The sequence below is a fragment of the Oncorhynchus masou genome, chromosome 8 (assembly GCF_036934945.1).
Source record: "Oncorhynchus masou masou isolate Uvic2021 chromosome 8, UVic_Omas_1.1, whole genome shotgun sequence".
Lineage (NCBI taxonomy): Eukaryota > Metazoa > Chordata > Actinopteri > Salmoniformes > Salmonidae > Oncorhynchus > Oncorhynchus masou.
The window spans coordinates 322208-342478 of NC_088219.1; the positions used below are offsets into that span (position 1 = coordinate 322208).

Here is a 20271-nt window from a genome sequence, read left to right on the forward strand (position 1 = left end):
TTATTAAATAATAGACTACTGGTTTCAATGGTATATAGAAGTCTTTATTAAATAATAGACTACTGGTTTCAATGGTATATAGAAGTCTTTATTAAATAATAGACTACTGGTTTCAATGGTATATAGAAGTCTTTATTAAATAATAGGCTACTGGTTTCAATGGTATATAGAAGTCTTTATTAAATAATAGGCTACTGGTTTCAATGGTATATAGAAGTCTTTATTAAATAATAGACTACTGGTTTCAATGGTATATAGAAGTCTTTATTAAATAATAGACTACTGGTTTCAATGGTATATAGAAGTCTTTATTAAATAATAGGCTACTGGTTTCAATGGTATATAGAAGTCTTTATTAAATAATAGACTACTGGTTTCAATGGTATATAGAAGTCTTTATTAAATAATAGACTACTGGTTTCAATGGTATAAACATTCAGTCTTTATATAATAATAGACTACTGGTTTCAATGGTATATTATTAGTCTTTATTAAATAATAGACTACTGGTTTCAATGGTATATAAAAGTCTTTATTAAATAATAGGCTACTGGTTTCAATGGTATATAAAGTCTTTATATAATACTGGGGAGGTCATGAATGTACCAGCACTTCCCAAACCACCTGGCAACACCACCACCACACAGTATATAGAAGTCTTTATTAAATAATCAATGGATTGGTCAGATGACAAAAGGCTTTGGACAAAACAGGATTGGTCATATTAATAATTGCCAGCCTGTTTGGTCTGGTTTTGACTACTTGGAAGGAAGGTAAGACAACCTCATAATATGTAGTAAAACACACAGGCTGGTCAAACGATTTAACACTGAATGGATTATCTTGACAAACAGGATTATTAGATTTTTCTAACAATTTGATTGATCACTTTATTTTTGCCCAAAACGGACTAACTGAAACCTTGGTTTGACGAAATGACTTACATAAAACTAGACAAATTGTCCATAGTTTTCATACTTCATAAGGACTAAAATAACAAAGGATTAAATGACTAAATTGTAACTAAGACTAAAAGTGTGTGTGTTAGTGTTGACCAAACACACTTGGTCCGATACTAGAAAATAAAAACAGTTCTGGACTAGAATTTGTTTAAATAAAACTTCTGTTAAACACAGGTATATGGATTCAGAGGACAAGTCAACACACAGGATGGTCAGATGACAACAACACATGAACACACAGGATTGGTCCCTGATCAACTTTCTCATTGCTAGAGACAACTTTGACTGAAGCCTGACTGACTAAAACCACTGACAAATTGGGCATAGTTTTAGTTATTATGGCCTGTCCTAACAAAGGATTAAATGACTGAGTCTAAGACTAAAAGTTGTTGTCATAGTGTTGAGGAAGAACCACTGAAACAGTCTTGGTACTTTTCCTGATCCTGAGGAAAACCACTGCACTTGGAGTCTGGGCTGAGTTGTTTAATTTTTCTAAACTTCTGTTAAATGGAACCACTCACTGGGAGTCTGGGCTGAGTTGAGAGGATCAAGTCTGAGCAGAACCACTGCACGAGTCTGGGCATGTTAACACCACCTGTCCCTGAACAACTGCACTGGGATTGCTGAGTTGTTAACTCTCTGGCCTGTCCTGAGGAAGAACCACTGCACTGAGTCTGGACACACAGGATTGGCTGAGTTGTTAACTCTCTGGCCTGTCCTGAGGAAGAACCACTGCACTGAGTCTGGGCTGAGTTGTTAACTCTCTGGCCTGTCCTGAGGAAGAACCACTGCACTGAGAGTCTGGGCTGAGTTGTTAACTCTCTGGCCTGTCCTGAGGAAGAACCACTGCACTGAGAGTCTGGGCTGAGTTGTTAACTCTCTGGCCTGTCCTGAGGAGGAACCACTGCACTGGGAGTCTAGGCTGAGTTGTTAACTCTCTGGCCTGTCCTGAGGAAGAACCACTGCACTGAGTCTGGGCTGAGTTGTTAACTCTCTGGCCTGTCCTGAGGAAGAACCACTGCACTGGGAGTCTGGGCTGAGTTGTTAACTCTCTGGCCTGTCCTGAGGAAGAACCACTGCACTGAGTCTGGGCTGAGTTGTTAACTCTCTGGCCTGTCCTGAGGAAGAACCACTGCACTGAGTCTGGGCTGAGTTGTTAACTCTCTGGCCTGTCCTGAGGAAGAACCACTGCACTGAGTCTGGGCTGAGTTGTTAACTCTCTGGCCTGTCCTGAGGAGGAACCACTGCACTGAGTCTGGGCTGAGTTGTTAACTCTCTGGCCTGTCCTGAGGAAGAACCACTGCACTGAGTCTGGGCTGAGTTGTTAACTCTCTGGCCTGTCCTGAGGAAGAACCACTGCACTGAGTCTGGGCTGAGTTGTTAACTCTCTGGCCTGTCCTGAGGAAGAACCACTGCACTGAGAGTCTGGGCTGAGTTGTTAACTCTCTGGCCTGTCCTGAGGAAGAACCACTGCACTGAGTCTGGGCTGAGTTGTTAACTCTCTGGCCTGTCCTGAGGAAGAACCACTGCACTGAGTCTGGGCTGAGTTGTTAACTCTCTGGCCTGTCCTGAGGAGGAACCACTGCACTGAGTCTGGGCTGAGTTCTTATCTTCTGTGCAGCATGAGTGGAGAGCTAACACACTTGAATAATGCAACACATCATGTAGAAATGTTGAAACTGTAAAATACCATTTGCAACACAATGTCCATACAGGCTTCAACACTTTACAATGCAAGAAGATACCGGTAGCTTCCAGCTTTGCAGGCTAACTTCCCTTTCTAGTATACAGCTGAAGCTAACATCAATTTACTAATCTAGAACTTTGTTTTGGACCATAACGCAAAATATGCTGATTTTCACAACTTTGTTCTACATGACCAAATGTATGTGGACACCTGCTCGTCAAACATCTCCTTCCAAAATTATGAGCATCAATATGGAGTTAGTCCCCACCTTTGCTGCTATAACAGCCTCCACTCTTCTGGGAGGCTTTCCACTAGATGTTGGAACATTGCTGCGGGGACTTGCTTCCATTCAGCCACAAGGGCATTAGTGAGGTCGGGCAATGATGTTGGGCGATTAGGCCTGGCTTGCAGTCGGTGTTCCAATTCATCCCAAAAGGTTTCGATGGGGTTCTTTAACACCGATTGGCAAACCATTTCTGTATGGTGAAACAAGAATGGGCCTTCCCAAACTGTTGCCAAAGTCTAGAATGCTGTAGCATTAAGATTTCCCTTCACTGGAACTAAGGGGCCCGAACCATGAAAAACAGCCCCAGACCATCATTCCTCCTCCACCAAACTTTACAGTTGGCACCATGCAATCGGGCAGGTAGTGTTCTCCTGGCATCCACTAAACCCATTAATCTGTCGGGCTGCCAGATGGTGAAGCGTGATTCATCACTCCAGAGAACGTGTTTCCACTGCCCCAGAGTCCAATGGCGGTGAGTTTTACTCCAGTCCAGCTGAGGCTTGGCATTGCGCATAGTGATCTTAGGCTTGTGTATGGCTGCTCGGCCATGGAAACCCATTTCATGAAGCTCCCAACCAACAGTTATTATGCTCATTCTGTGAGCTTGTGTGGCCTACAACCTTGTGGCTGAGCTGTTCTTGCTCCTAGATGTTCCCACTTCACAATAACAGCACTTACAGTTGACTGGGGCAGCACAAGCAGGGCGGAAATTTTAGGAACTGACTTTTTGGAAAGGTGGCATCCTATGAAGGTGCCACGTTGAAAGTCAATGAACTCTTCAGTACGGGCCATTTTACAGACAATGTTTGTCTATGGAGATTGCATGGCTGTGTGCTCAATTTTATACACCAGTCAGCAATGGGTGTGGCTGAAATAGAAACCACTAATTTGAAGGGGTGTCCACATATACTTTTGGCCACGTAGTGTCTCTGCCTCACGTCTCCTTCTTCACCGAACCAAAGGACTCCGTTTGCAAAGCTGTGAACGAAGTCATTACTGCTGCACTTTTAGAAAAGATATTGCTTCTTCCAAACGGAAGGGAAACAGATTGTTTTTCCTTCTGTAGCCGTGTGAAATTAGCCAAAACAAGCTCAATAACTAAATTAACGTCCAAACTCCTATTGAATATGCATTCACCTGTATTGTGAATAGACCTAGGCTACATCTTGATTCACCCAGTTTATCAATAGACTTAGCATTCAAATAAATGATTATCATTAATGTTATGTAATTAGATTGGTAAAAACAAAGTCAAATGAATTGTATGATTGATAAATTAAATGCATACATTCAAGTAATGTCAAAGGTAATGATATTGAACTCTACAGATCTGTCTGGATCAAGTCCTACTCTGTGACTTTTGCTAATACGCATTCTTTATTTGTCCTGGTATCGTTGTGGTATCGAGTACCGTGATGGTATCGAGTACCGTGATGTTATCATTGTGGTATTGAGTATCGTGATGGTATCATTGTGGTATCGAGTATCGTGATGGTATCATTGTGGTATCGAGTATCGTGATGGTATCATTGTGGTATCGAGTATCGTGATGGTATCATTGTGGTATCGAGTATCGTGATGGTATCATTGTGTATCGTGGTATCGTGATGGTATCATTGTGGTATCGAGTATCGTGATGGTATCATTGTGGTATCGAGTATCGTGATGGTATCATTGTGGTATCGAGTATCATTGATGGTATGGTTGTGGTATCGAGTATCGTGATGGTATCATTGTGGTATCGAGTATCGTGATGGTATCATTGTGGTATCGAGTATCGTGATGGTATCATTGTGGTATCGAGTATCGTGATGGTATCATTGTGGTATCAGTATCGTGATGGTATGGTTGTGGTATCGTGATGGTATCGTTGTGGTATCGAGTATCGTGATGGTATCGTTGTGTGTATCGAGTATCATGATGGTATCATTGTGGTATCGGTATCGTGATGGTATCATTGTGGTATCGAGTATCGTGATGGTATCATTGTGGTATCGAGTATCGTGATGGTATCATTGTGGTATCGAAAGTATCGTGATGGTATCATTGTGGATGGATGGTATCATTGTGGTATCGGTATCGTGATGGTATCATTGTGGTATCAGATGATGGTATCATTGTGGTATCGAGTATCGTGATGGTATCATTGTGGTATCGAGTATCGTGATGGTATCATTGTGGTATCGAGTATCGTGATGGTATCATTGTTGTATCGAGTATCGTGATGGTATTGTGGTATCGAGTATCGTGATGGTATCGAGTATCGCGTGATGGTATCGAGTACCGTGATGGTATCGAGTACCGTGATGGTATCGAGTACCGTGATGGTATCGAGTATCGTGATGGTATCATTGTGGTATCGAGTATCGTGATGGTATCGAGTATCGCGATGGTATCGTTGTGGTATCGAGTATCGCGATGGTATCGTTGTGGTATCGATTATCGTGATGGTATCGTTGTGGTATCGAGATGGTATGGAGTATTTTGATATTAAACCTAGTAACAAAGTAAAAATGCTGGTATCGTGACAACACCAGTGTTTGTGTGTGTCAGACCTGGTTCCCTCCTTGTTGGACTCCAGGCGGAACCAGTCGTTGTCTGCTGTCTTGTTGTTCTCCACATACTGTCAACAAGAAACAACATATTGTAAACACCAACCAAACAGCAGGGTTCATATAGTGTGGGAAAAAGAATGCCTTCAAGGTAGCCAAACGACTCTGCAGGCAAGCTACTGCTCTGTCTTCAGCAGGCAGGCTAGCTATAGCTCTGTCTTCAGCAGGCAGGCTAGCTATAGCTCTGTCTTCAGCAGGCAGGCTAGCTATAGCTCTGTCTTCAGCAGGCAGGCTAGCTATAGCTCTGTCTTCAGCAGGCAGGCTAGCTATAGCTCTGTCTTCAGCAGGCAGGCTAGCTATAGCTCTGTCTTCAGTACAGGCTAGCTATAGCTCTGTCTTCAGCAGACAGGCTAGCTATAGCTCTGTCTTCAGTAGACAGGCTAGCTATAGCTCTGTCTTCAGCAGGCAGGCTAGCTATAGCTCTGTCTTCAGTAGGCAGGCTAGCTATAGCTCTGTCTTCAGTAGGCAGGCTAGCTATAGCTCTGTCTTCAGTAGGCAGGCTAGCTATAGCTCTGTCTTCAGCAGGCAGGCTAGCTATAGCTCTGTCTTCAGTAGGCAGGCTAGCTATAGCTCTGTCTTCAGCAGGCAGGCTAGCTATAGCTCTGTCTTCAGCAGGCAGGCTAGCTATAGCTCTGTCTTCAGCAGGCAGGCTAGCTATAGCTCTGTCTTCAGTAGACAGGCTATAGCTCTGTCTTCAGCAGGCAGGCTATAGCTCTGTCTTCAGCAGGCAGGCTAGCTATAGCTCTGTCTTCAGCAGGCAGGCTAGCTATAGCTCTGTCTTCAGCAGGCAGGCTAGCTATAGCTCTGTCTTCAGCAGGCAGGCTAGCTATTGCTCTATAGCTCTGTCTTCAGTAGGTCTTAGGCTAGCTATAGCTCTGTCTTCAGCAGGCAGGCTAGCTATAGCTCTGTCTTCAGCAGGCAGGCTAGCTATAGCTCTGTCTTCAGTAGGCATAGCTGTAAATCATAGCAGCTGGTTAGTTAGTAGCTGGGTGGATAGCAGCTGGTTAGTTAGTAGCTGGTTAGTTAGTAGCTGGTTAGTTAGCAGCTGGTTAGTTAGCAGCTGGGTAGTTAGCAGCTGGTTAGTTAGCTGGTTAGTCAGCTCCAGCGGGTGACACGTCGTTAGTTAGCTGGAAACTCTCCTGTTCGGCTTCCGGGTTTCTCTTTTACCGGCCCTGTCCGTGTCCCGTCCCGGTCCTACCTTGATGAGGGCCAGGTACTCCTCTTCGGAGCCGCTGCACCCAGAGCTCCTTGTCCCGGGGACCGGAGTTGGTCTTGAGCAGCGGGATCTCCGACACCGCCCTCCGAGTCGCGTCGTCCGCCATCGCGCTCTGGAAGGGGAGAAAAAGCTCTGACAGATTGGAAATAACACCGGTCCAGTGCTCAGAAAAATACTATTTGAAGTATATACAATAACGAGACCGTCCAAAATAACCCCGTTACCACTGTTTAAAACACAAATCTGGGTGTTTCTGAGCTGTAAATAAAAACACGTCGTCGGTACCAAAACTACTTGTTCCGTGTTTTTAGAGGGAAGTATGTGGCTGCGGACATTCTGGGGAATGAAGTTGCGGTTGCACATCTTTTGGAGGTGGACCTCGGCACTCAGCATCTTCATCCCCCACCCAAATCCTTCATCTGTTTCGGCTCCTTTTGTTTCTCTACTCTCCGTTCCTCCGGTTCGTCGCATCGGACGTAAGTAGGACCGCAGAGAGAGATATGGTGTGCGTTTATATGACAGCCTCGCTACAAGCTACTATACTTTCACAGTACTAGTAAGGTCACAGGAGCTGCTCCGGCAGGAGGAGCCTTCAGAGCAGAACCTCTAGTCCAGGGGTATTTACATCTTACCCTAGGAGGTCCAAGCTACTGCTAGTTTTCTATTCTACTGGGTAATTCATTACAATCACTTGTTGCACCACGTCTAAATAAATCCTGAAAACTGGAGCTGGCTTTGACGTTAAGATTTTAATTTAAGAGCTGTAGTCTACTGGATGCCTGCTCTCTACCCTATAATACCACCTATATTATGAATTTGAGCTGTCCCGGTCCTACCTTGATGAGGGCCAGGTACTCCTCTACCCTATAATCCCGGGGACCTATAGTTGGTTTAAGAGCTGGATCTACTGGATGCCTCGCGTCGTCATAACGCTCTGGAATAAACCACCTATATTATGAAATTTACCGGTCCAGCTGCTCAGTACTACTGGATGCCTGCGAGACCGTCTAACCCGTTACCATAAACCACTGGGTATATTATGACTTGTTCCGTGTTTTTGGAGGTGGACCTCGGCACTCAGCATCTTCATATCCCCCACCCAAATCCTTCATTTAAGAGCTGTAGTCTACTGGATGCCGGCTCTCTAACCTATAATACCACCTATATTATGAATTTAAGAGCACATCTACTGGATGCCTGCTCTCTACATAATAAACCACCTATATTATGAATTTAAGTTTCTCTACTCTCCGTAGTTCGTCGCATCGGATGTAGGACCGCTCTATAACCGTTTATAAAGCCACCTATATTATGAATTTAAGACTGTAGTCTACAGGATGCTGCTCCTCAGGACGATAATAAACTCACCAGGGGTATTTACATTATAGGAATTTAAGGGCTGTAGTTTTCTACTGGTAATGCATTACAATCTTCTACCCCTAAATATAAACCACCTATATTATGAATTTAAGAGCTGTAGTCTACTGGATGCCTGCTCTCTAACCTATAAACCACCTATATTATGAATTTAAGAGCTGTAGTCTACTGGATGCCTGCTCTCTACGATAATAAACCACCTATATTATGAATTTAAGGGCTGTAGTCTACTGGATGCCTGCTCTCTACCCTATAAACCACCTATATTATGAATTTAAGAGCTGTAGTCTACTGGATGCCTGCTCTCTAACCTATAAACCACCTATATTATGAATTTAAGAGCTGTAGTCTACTGGATGCCTGCTCTCTACCCTATAAACCACCTATATTATGAATTTAAGAGCTGTAGTCTACTGGATGCCTGCTCTCTACCCTATAAACCACCTATATTATGAATTTAAGACATTACCTGCTGGATGTATGTGGCTATATAATACAACGTCTATAGAAATGCACATAAACTAAGTGCAGTCTAAATGTTCTATAATAAAAGGCTCTACCTGGTCAAATCCATGAATTTGTAAGTGCTTCAGCCTCTGCAGATGTCATGCCATTTATAGTCAGTGCAGGGGCTGTTGAGTAGACCTGTTGTGAAGGAACTGGATGCCTGCTCACTGCTGCACAGTGATGTGGTACGGAGCTGAATTTGGCCTCTGCGTGCCTCTTGGTGGATCCACAATTGCGTTACACCCACTATACGAAGCCCACAACCACATTTTTGGATCAAGCATAAATTGGCTTTTACTGCCCAGTAATAGGCCAGTGTTGATGCCGTGGGGAGGTCAGTGACCATTGGCTGTCTGTTTATACAGGTTAGATAAAGACCTGAGGTTGTGTGTGTGTCAGGGTGTGTTTTTCTGGTGTGTGTGTTATCGCTGGACGTGTTTAACTATACTTGTGGGGACCAGAAGAATAGTAAACTGACAAACATTTGATCAACTGGGGACATTTTGTTAGTCCCCACAAGGTCAAATGCAATTTCTAGTGGTTTGGGGTTAAGGTTAGAATTAGTGTTCGAGTTAGGAGCTCGGGTTAGTTTTAGTGTTAGGGTACAGGTAAGGGAAAATAGGATTTTGAATTGAATGTGTGTCCCCACAAGGTTACTTGTACAATGTGTGTGTGTGTGTGTGTGTGTGTGTGTGTGTGTGTGTGTGTGTGTGTGTGTGTGTGTGTGTGTGTGTGTGTGTGTGTGTGTAGGTGTGGAGCCCTCATGGGCAGTGTTCTGGCCTTGGCTGGTGCGGGCCGTCAGAACTGGCCTTTCCCCTCGGACACACCCCCTACCCAGTGGGACAAGCCCCTTCCTCACTGGGATACGCCCCCTCGCTGGGAGAGGAGGGACGGACGCCTCCCCAACCCCGGGAGCTTCCATGCCCTGCATCACTCGTGCAAGGGTAATATTACTCCTACTATACTACAAGTACTACTACTACTACTACTATTATTACCACTACTATACTATTACTACTATACTGCTATTACTACTACTACTACTACTAGTACTACTACTACTACTATTACTACTATTATTACTACTATACTACAAGTACTACTATACTACTACTATTATTATTACCACTACTATACTATTACTACTATACTGCTATTACTACTACTATACTACTACTATTATTACTTACACTACTATACTGCTATTACTACTACTATACTACTACTACATTTACATTTAAGTCATTTAGCATACGTAACTTATCCAGAGCGACTTACAAATTGGTGAATTCACCTTCTGACATCCAGTGGAACAGCTACTTTACAATAGTGCATCTAAATCATTTATAAGGATTACTTATCTTATCCTAGGTATTCCTATTACTAGGTGGGGTTTCAGGTGTCTCCGGAAGGTGGTGATTGACTACTGTCCTACTACGTGAGGGAGTTTGTTCCAGCATTGGGGGGCCAGACACTACATACTTTGACTGGGCTACTACTACTACTACTACTATTATTACTACTATACTGCTATTACTACTATACTACTACTATACCGTAACTATAATAATAAATATATCCCATTTAGCAGACGCTTTTGTCCAAACTACTCGGCTGGGGCCACTACTACTATTAACCACTACGACTGATACTATTACCACTACTACCAGATTACTATTACTACTACTGTACTATTACTACTATACTGCTATTTCTACTGCTATACTATAACTACTACTACTACTACTATTACTATTATTACCACTACTATACTATTACTACTACTACTATTACTACTGCTATACTACTAGTACTACTACTATACCGTAACTGAAATTACACAATTGTTCTTACACTACTATACTATAACTAAACTACTACTAATACTACTACTACTATTATTACCACTATTATTATATACTATACTATTACTACTATACAGCTATTACTACTACTATACGATAACTACTAATACTACTACTACTATTATTAACCACTACTATACTATTACCACTATACTGCTATTACTACTACTACTATACTCCTAGTACTACCACTACTAATATACTACTATTATTACTACTACTATCGCCACTACTATACTATAACTACTACTATTACTACTATTATTACCCAATGTCCCTACTACTATTGAAAATAAGAAGTTGTTCTTAACTACTACTACTAAATAAAGGTAATATTACTATACTATAACTACTACTACTACTACTACTATTATTATTACTATACTATAACTACTACTACTATTATTACTACTATACTATAACTACTACTACTACTATTATTATTACTATACTATAACTACTACTACTATTATTATTACTATACTATAATTACTACTACTACTATTATTATTACTATACTATAACTACTGCTACTACTACTACTATTATTATTACTACTATACTATAACTACTACTACTACTATTATTACTACTATACTATAACTACTACTACTACTATTATTATTACTACTATACTATAACTACTACTACTACTATTATTATTACTACTATACTATAACTACTACTACTACTATTATTATTACTACTATACTATAACTACTACTACTGCTATTATTATTACTATACTATAACTACTACTACTATTATTACTACTATACTATAACTACTACTACTATTATTATTACTACTATACTATAACTACTACTACTACTATTATTATTACTATACTATAACTACTACTACTATTATTATTACTATACTATAACTACTACTACTACTATTATTATTACTACAATACTATAACTACTACTATTATTACTACTATACTATAGCTACTACTATTATTACTACTATACTATAACTACTACTACTACTATTATTACTACTATACTATAACTACTACTACTACTATTATTATTACTATACTATAACTACTACTACTATTATTATTACTATACTATAACTACTACTACTATTATTATTACTATACTATAACTACTACTACTATTATTATTACTACTATACTATAACTAATACTGCTACTACTATTATTATTACTATACTATGACTACTAATACTACTATTATTACTACTATACTATAACTACTACTACTATTATTATTACTATACTATAACTACTAATACTACTATTTTTACTACTCTACTATAACTACTACTACTATTATTATTACTACTATACTATAACTACTACTACTACTACTACTACTATTATTATTACTATAATATAACTACTAATACTACTATTATTACTACTACTATACTATAACTACTACTACTATTATTATTACTACTATACTATAACTACTACTACTACTAGTATTATTATTACTATACTATAATTACTAATACTACTATTATTACCATTACGATACTATTACTATTACCACTACTATACTACACCTACTATGCTATTATTACTCCTGCTACTATACTATTACTACTTCTATACTATTACTACTATACTATTGCTACTACTATTACTTTTACTTCTATTCTATTGCCACTACTATACTATTACTACCACTACTGTACTACTACTACTACTATACTACTATATAAAACTACTACCACTACTATACTACTGCTACTACTACTATATAACTACTACCACTACTATACAACTACTACTACTATACAACTACTACTACTACTACTACTACTACTACTACTACTACTATACAACTACTACCACTACTACTACTATACAACTACTACCACTATTATACTACTACTACTACTACTACTATTCTACTACTACTACTACTATATTACCGCTACTATTCTACTACTACTACTATTACTACTATTCTACTACTACTACTATACAACTACTACTACTATACTACTACTACTACTACTACTATACTACTACCACTACTATACTACAACTGTTGCTATTACTACTATGCCATAACTACTATTAGTACTACTCTTACTACTACTACACAGCTACTACCACTACTATACTACTACTATTTATATTATACTTTTAAATGATAACTACTATACCATAACAACTGTTAATACTACTACTACTAACACCATGCTGCAGAGACCATGTGTCCTAATCTCTCTGTCTCTCTCTAGATGTGTTCCCACAGCAGATTGAAGGAGTAAAGATGATGGTCAACAAAACCCTTAGCAGCTTCTTCAAAGTTAGTAGTACATAATAATACATGGGATTGAATACTACACAAACACACACTTCTCACCCCATTTTTATGATTTTGATTCTCTGTGTAATTAATTGGATCATCTGTGCGTGTGTCTGTGTGTGTGTGTGCCTGTGTATCTGTGTGTGCGTGTGTCTGTGTGTGTGTGTCGGTGTCTGTGTGTGTGTGCATGTGTCTGTGTGTGTGTGTATGTGTCTGTGTGTGTGTGTGTGTGTGTGTGTGTGGTGTCTGTCTGTCTGTCTGTCTGTCTGTCTGTCTGTCTGTCTGTCTGTCTGTCTGTCTGTGTGTCTGTGTGTGTGTGTGTGTGTGTCTGTGTGTGTGTGTGTGTGTGTGTGTGTGTGTCTGTCTGTGCCAGGCCAGTCATACCTTCCACCTCAGTGCAGTGAGTCCGTCTCAGTACCGCTTCCATGTGGAGCACCGTCAGTCTGACAGTCACGGCAAAGATACGGTTAGTCACCTGTCTACCTGTCTACCTACCTGTCTACCTGTCTGCCTGTCCTTTGAACTACCTATCTACTTGTCTACCTGTCTACCTACCTGTCTACCTACCTGTCTACCTGTCTACCTACCTGTCTACCTACCTGTCTACCTACCTGTCTACCTGTCTACCTACCTGTCTACCTACCTGTCTATCTACCTGTCTACCAACCTGTCTACCTACCTGTCTAGCTACTTGTCTACCTGTCTACCTACCTGTCTAACTACTTGTCTACCTGTCTACCTACCTGTCTACCTACCTGTCTACCTGTCTACCTACCTGTCTAACTACCTGTCTACCTACCTGTCTAACTACCTGTCTACCTGTCTGCCTGTCCTCTGAACTACCTATCTACTTGTCTACCTGTCTACCTACCTGTCTACCTGTCTACCTGTCTACCTACCTGTCTACCTACCTGTCTACCTATCTACTTGTCTACCTGTCTACCTACCTGTCTACCTATCTACTTGTCTACCTATCTACTTGTCTACCTGTCTACCTACCTGTCTACCTACCCATCTACCTGTCCTTTGAACTACATATCTACTTGTCTACCTGTCTACCAACCTGTCTACCTACCTGTCTACCTGTCTGCCTGTCCTCTGAACTACCTATCTACTTGTCTACCTGTCTACCTACCTGTCTACCTACCCGTCTACCTGTCCTTTGAACTACCTATCTACTTGTCTACCTGTCTACCTACCTGTCTACCTGTCTGCCTGTCCTTTGAACTACCTATCTACTTGTCTACCTGTCTACCTACCTGTTTGCCTGTCCTCTGAACTACCTATCTACTTGTCTACCTGTCTACCTACCTGTCTACCTGTCTACCTACCTGTCTGCCTACCTGTCTAACTACCTGTCTACCTGTCTGCCTGTCCTCTGAACTACCTATCTACTTGTCTACCTGTCTACCTACCTGTCTACCTACCTGTCTACCTGTCTGCCTGTCCTTTGAACTACCTATCTACTTGTCTACCTGTCTACCTACCTGTCTACCTACCTGTCTACCTACCTGTCTGCCTGTCCTTTGAACTACCTATCTACGTGTCTACCTGTCTACCTACCTGTCTACCTACCTGTCTACCTGTCTACCTACCTGTCTACCTACCTGTCTAACTACCTGTCTACCTACCTGTCTAACTACCTGTCTACCTGTCTGCCTGTCCTCTGAACTACCTATCTACTTGTCTACCTGTCTATCTACCTGTCTACCTACCTGTCTCTACCTGTCTGCCTGTCCTTTGAACTACCTATCTACTTGTCTACCTGTCTACCTACCTGTCTACCTACCTGTCTGCCTGTCCTTTGAACTACCTATCTACTTGTCTACCTGTCTACCTACCTGTCTACCTGTCTGCCTGTCCTTTGAACTACCTATCTACTTGTCTACCTGTCTACCTAACTGTCTGCCTGTCCTCTGAACTACCTATCTACTTGTCTACCTACCTGTCTATCTACCTGTCTAACTACCTGTCTACCTGTCTGCCTGTCCTCTGAACTACCTATCTACTTGTCTACCTGTCTACCTACCTATATCTACCTGTCTACCTACCTGTCTACCTACCTGTCTACCTACCTGTCTACCTACTTGTCTACCTGTCTACCTACCTGTCTACCTACCTGTCTACCTACCTGTCTACCTACCTGTGTACCTGTCTACCTACTTGTCTACCTGTCTTCCTACTTGTCTACCTACTTGTCTACCAACCTGTCTACCTACCTGTCTACCTACCTGTCTACCTACCTGTCTACCTACTTGTCTATCAACCTGTCTACCTACCTGTCTAGCTACTTGTCTACCTGTCTACCTACCTGTCTAACTACTTGTATACCTGTCTACCTACCTGTCTACCTGTCTACCTACCTGTCTAACTACTTGTCTACCTGTCTACCTACCTGTCTACCTGTCTACCTACCTGTCTACCTACTTGTCTACCTGTCTACCTATGACCCACACATTGAATTTAAGCGACTAATTATCCAGTGATTCCATTTCTCTTTTCGGAGGTTGATCATCTCTTCCATTCCTCTTTTAGGAGGTTGATCATCTCTTCTATTCCTCTTTTAGTAGGTTGACATCCCTTCCATTTCTCTTTTAGGAGGTTGATCATCCCTTCCAACTTAGTACTGTTTCCAGGTCATGGAGTCGCACCTCTGTCCCATTGGCTGTCTTCTCCAGACTTTCCACTTTAGTTCAATATGTATCCACTTTAGCAGTGAGGACTGCTAATGATTCATCTACCAGCTTTAATTGTAGAGGTAATCTCTTCTAGTAGTGGCCAGCTCGTTGTGTTGTCTGGTGTTGAGGACCACCATGTTCCCACAGTTGAAATGTGGACAGATCAATTCTAGCTGCTGGAGCTATTACTACTACTACTGATACTATTACTACTACTACTATACTATTACTACCATACTACAACGACTACTATACCATCACTACTACAGCTATACTATTACTACCATGCCACCATACTACTACTACCATACTACTATACTATCACTACTACTATACTTCTACTACCATACCACCATACTACTACTACCATACTACTGTACTATATACTACTATACTATACTATCACTACTACTATACTACTACTACAACTGCCACTATACTATTACCACCATACTACTATACCATCACTACTACAGCTATACTATTACTACCATACCACCATACTACTACTACCATACTACTATACTATCACTACTACTATACTACTACTACAACTGCCTCTATACTATTACCACCATACTACTGTACTTTTACTACTACTACTATACTATTACTACCATACTACTATACTACTACTACCGTACTACTATAGTATTACTAATTCTACTATAATATTACCACTACTGCTACTATACTATTACCACCATACTACTATACTATTACTGCCATAATACTATACTATTACTACTGTGATATTACTACTACTACTATACTATTACTACTACTAATATGCTATTACTGCCACTACTATACTATTACCACCATACTACTATACTACTGCTGCCATACTACTATACTATTACTACGGTGATATTACTACTACTACTATACTATTACTACTACTAATTTGCTATTACTGCCACTACTATACTATTACCACTATACTATTACTGCTGCTGCTATACTATCACTACTATACCGTCACTACTACTATACTATTACCAACATACTACTATACTACTGCTGCCATACTACTATACTATTACTACTATACTACCACTACTATACCGTCACTACTATACTATTACTACTACTACGATACTTCTACTGCTATTACTACTACTACTATACTACTACTATGACTACTATACTATTGCAACTACTACTATACTATCACTACTACTACTACTATACTAGTACTACGATACTACTACGACTACACTATACTGCTACTATACTATTACTACGATACTACTACTACTATACTATTGCTACTACTAATATACTATTACTACTACTACTATACTATTGCTACTATACTATTACTACTAATGCTATACTATTACTACTGCTAAGATACTACTACTACTATACTATTACTACTGCTAAGATACTACTACTACTATACTATTACTACTGCTAAGATACTACTACCACTATACTATTACTACTGCTAAGATACTACTACTACTATACTATTACTACTGCTAAGATACTACTACTACTATACTATTACTACTGCTAAGATACTACTACTACTATACTATTACTACTGCTAAGATACTACTATACTATTACTACTGCTAAGATACTACTGCTACTATACTGCTTGTGGGCCGATCAATTCTAGCTGCTGGAGCTTAATAGAACTGCTAGTTATTTCTTGTTCCACAATGTTTAATGTTCCCCTCCTTAATACAATGTTTAACATTGACAGGTTTTATAAAATGTAGTGAGCTCCGAAAATATTGGGAGTGACAATATTGTTGTTGTTTTGGCTCTGTACTGCAGCACTTTGGATTTGAAATTATCAAATCAAATTTTATTAGTCAAATGCGCTGAATACAACAGGTGTAGACTTTACAGTGAAATGCTTACTTACGAGCCCCTAACCAGCAATGCAGTTTAAAAAAATATAATAAGAAATCAAAGTAACAAGTAATTAAAGAGCATCATTAAAATAACAATAGCGAGACTAGTTACAGGGGGTACCGGTACAGAGTCAATGTGTGGGGGCACCGGTTAGTTGAGGTAGTGTGTACATGTAGGTATAGTTAGGGCCTATTCATAGATAACAACAGAGAATAGCAGCAGTGTAAAATAGGGGGGGAGAGGCAATGCAAATAGTCTGGGTAGGCATTTGATTAGGTGTTAAGGAGTCTTATGGCTTGGGGGAGGAAGCTGTTTAGAAGCCTCTTGGACCTAGACGCTCCGGTACTGCTTGCCGTGCGGTAGCAGAGACTGCCTATGACGTGCGGTAGCAGAGACTGCCTATGACGTGCGGTAGCAGAGACTGCCTATGACGTGCGGTAGCAGAGACTGCCTATGACGTGCGGTAGCAGAGACAGCCTATGACAAGCGCGGTAGCAGAGACTGCCGATGACGGCGGTAGCAGAGACTGCCTATGACGTGCGGTAGCAGAGACAGTCTATGACGTGCGGTAGCAGAGACTGCCTATGGCTTGCGGTAGCAGAGACTGCCTATGACGTGCGGTAGCAGAGACTGCCTATGACGGCGGTAGCAGAGACTGCCTATGACGTGCGGTAGCAGAGACTGCCTATGACGTGCGGTAGCAGAGACAGTCTATGACGTGCGGTAGCAGAGACTGTCTATGCTTGCGGTAGCAGAGACTGCCTATGACGTGCGGTAGCAGAGACAGACTATGACGTGCGGTAGCAGAGACTGCCTATGACGTGCGGTAGCAGAGACTGCCTATGACGTGCGGTAGCAGAGACAGTCTATGACGTGCGGTAGCAGAGACTGCCTATGACGTGCGGTAGCAGAGACTGCCTATGACGTGCGGTAGCAGAGACTGCCTATGACGTGCGGTAGCAGAGACAGTCTATGACGTGCGGTAGCAGAGACTGCCTATGACGTGCGGTAGCAGAGAGCCTAGACTGGCCAATTTTTATGACCGCCTAGAGGTCCTGGGAAGGAGCCCCAGTGATGACAATACCCTTTTAGGGCCTTCCTCTGACACCGCCTGGTATAGAGGTCCTGGATGGTAGGATGTAGCGTAGCCCCAGTGATGTACTGGGGCCGTACGCACTACCCTCTGTAGTGCCTTGCGGTCCAAGGCCGAGCAATTGCCATACCAGGCGGTGATGCAACCAGTCAGGACGCCCTCGATGGTGCAGCTGTAGAACCTTTTGAGGAGCTGAGGATCCATGACAAATCTTTTCAAATCAAATCAAATTTTATTTTTTCAGTCTCCTGGGGAATAGGTTTTGTCATGCCCTCTTCATGACTGTCTTGCTGTGCTTGGACCATGTTAGTTTGTTGGTGATGTGGACACCAAGGAACTTGAAGCTCTCAACCTGCTCCACTGCAGCTCTGTCGATGAGAATGGGGGCGTGCTCGGCCCTCTTTTTCCTGTAGTCCACAATCATCTTCTTTGTCTTGGTCATGTTGAGGAGAGGTTGTTGTCCTGGCACCACATGGCCAGGTCTCTGACCTCCTCCCCTATATGCTGTCTCGTCGTTGTCAGGGATCCGGCCTACCACTGTTGTGTCATCGGCAAACTTAATGATGGTGTTGGAGTCGTGACTGGCCGTGCAGTCATGAGTGAACAGGGAGTACAGGAGGGGACTGTCACGCCCTGACCATAGAGAACTTTTTATTCTCTATGTTGGTTAGGTCGAGGTGTGACTAGGGTGGGTCATCTAGGTGATTTATATTTCTATGTTGGTCTGGTATGGGTCCGAATCAGAGGCAGCTGTTTATCGTTGGGGATCATATTTTGGCAGCCATTTCCCCTTTGTGTTTTGTGGAATCTTATCTTGCCTGCGAGCACTACTTTTGAGCTTCACGTTTCGTTTTACGCTTTCTTGTTTTTGTCTTTGAGTTTCTCTTCCTAAAATAAAGAGGATGGAAACATACCACGCTGCATCTTGGTCCACTCCTTATAACGATCAGCGTGGCGGATGTGTTGTTACCTACCCTTACCACCTGGGGGCGGCCCGTCAGGAAGTCCAGGATCCAGTTGCAGAGGGAGGTGTTTAGTTCCAGGGACCTTAGCATATTGATGAGCTTTGAGGGCACTATGGTGTTGAACGCTGAGCTGTAGTCAATGAACAGCATTCTCACATAGGTGTTCCTTTTGTCGATGTGGGAAAGGGCAGTGTGGAGTGCAATAGAGATTGCATCATCTGTGGATCTGTTGGGGTGGTATGCAAATTAGAGTCGGTGTAGGGTTTCTGGGATAATGGAGTTGATGTGAGCCATGACCAGCCTTTCAAAGCACTTCATGGCTACAGACGTGAGTGCTACGGGTCGGTAGTCATTTAGGCAGGGTACCTTAGTATTCTTAACATGTTGGTATTACATACTCGGTCAGGGAGAGGTTGAAAATGTCAGTGAAGACAATTGCCAGTTGGTCAGCGCATGCTCGCAGTACACGTCCTGGTAATCCGTCTGGCCCTACGGCCTTGTGAATGTTGACATTTACATTTACATTTACATTTAAGTCATTTAGCAGACGCTCTTATCCAGAGCGACTTACAAATTGGTGAATTCACCTTCTGACATCCAGTGGAACAGCCACTTTACAATAGTGCATCTAAGTCATTAAGGGGGGGGGTGAGAAGGATTACTTATCCTATCCTAGGTATTCCTTGAAGAGGTGGGGTTTCAGGTGTCTCCGGAAGGTGGTGATTGACTCCGCTGTCCTGGCGTCGTGAGGGAGTTTGTTCCACCATTGGGGGCCAGAGCAGCGAACAGTTTTGACTGGGCTGAGCGGGAACTGTACTTCCTCAATGGTAGGGAGGCGAGCAGGCCAGAGGTGG

The 20271-nt window shown here is 41.8% G+C and overlaps 1 protein-coding gene and 1 pseudogene across 1 annotated transcript in view; one reads left to right on the forward strand and one right to left on the reverse strand.

The window, feature by feature from the left end:
* Nucleotides 1–575: 575 nt before the first annotated feature.
* Nucleotides 576–7234, reverse strand: LOC135543693 (ubiquitin-fold modifier-conjugating enzyme 1-like; annotated as a pseudogene).
* Nucleotides 7142–20271, forward strand: part of si:dkey-71l1.1 (uncharacterized protein LOC569883 homolog) — a 33687-nt gene continuing 20557 nt past the window's right edge. The window contains exons 1-4 of the mRNA XM_064971284.1: nt 7142–7239; nt 9398–9591; nt 12742–12809; nt 13183–13275. Of these exons, the coding sequence (XP_064827356.1) occupies nt 9411–9591; nt 12742–12809; nt 13183–13275 (342 nt within the window). The 5' untranslated portion in view covers nt 7142–7239; nt 9398–9410. The remainder of the gene's footprint in view (nt 7240–9397; nt 9592–12741; nt 12810–13182; nt 13276–20271) is intronic.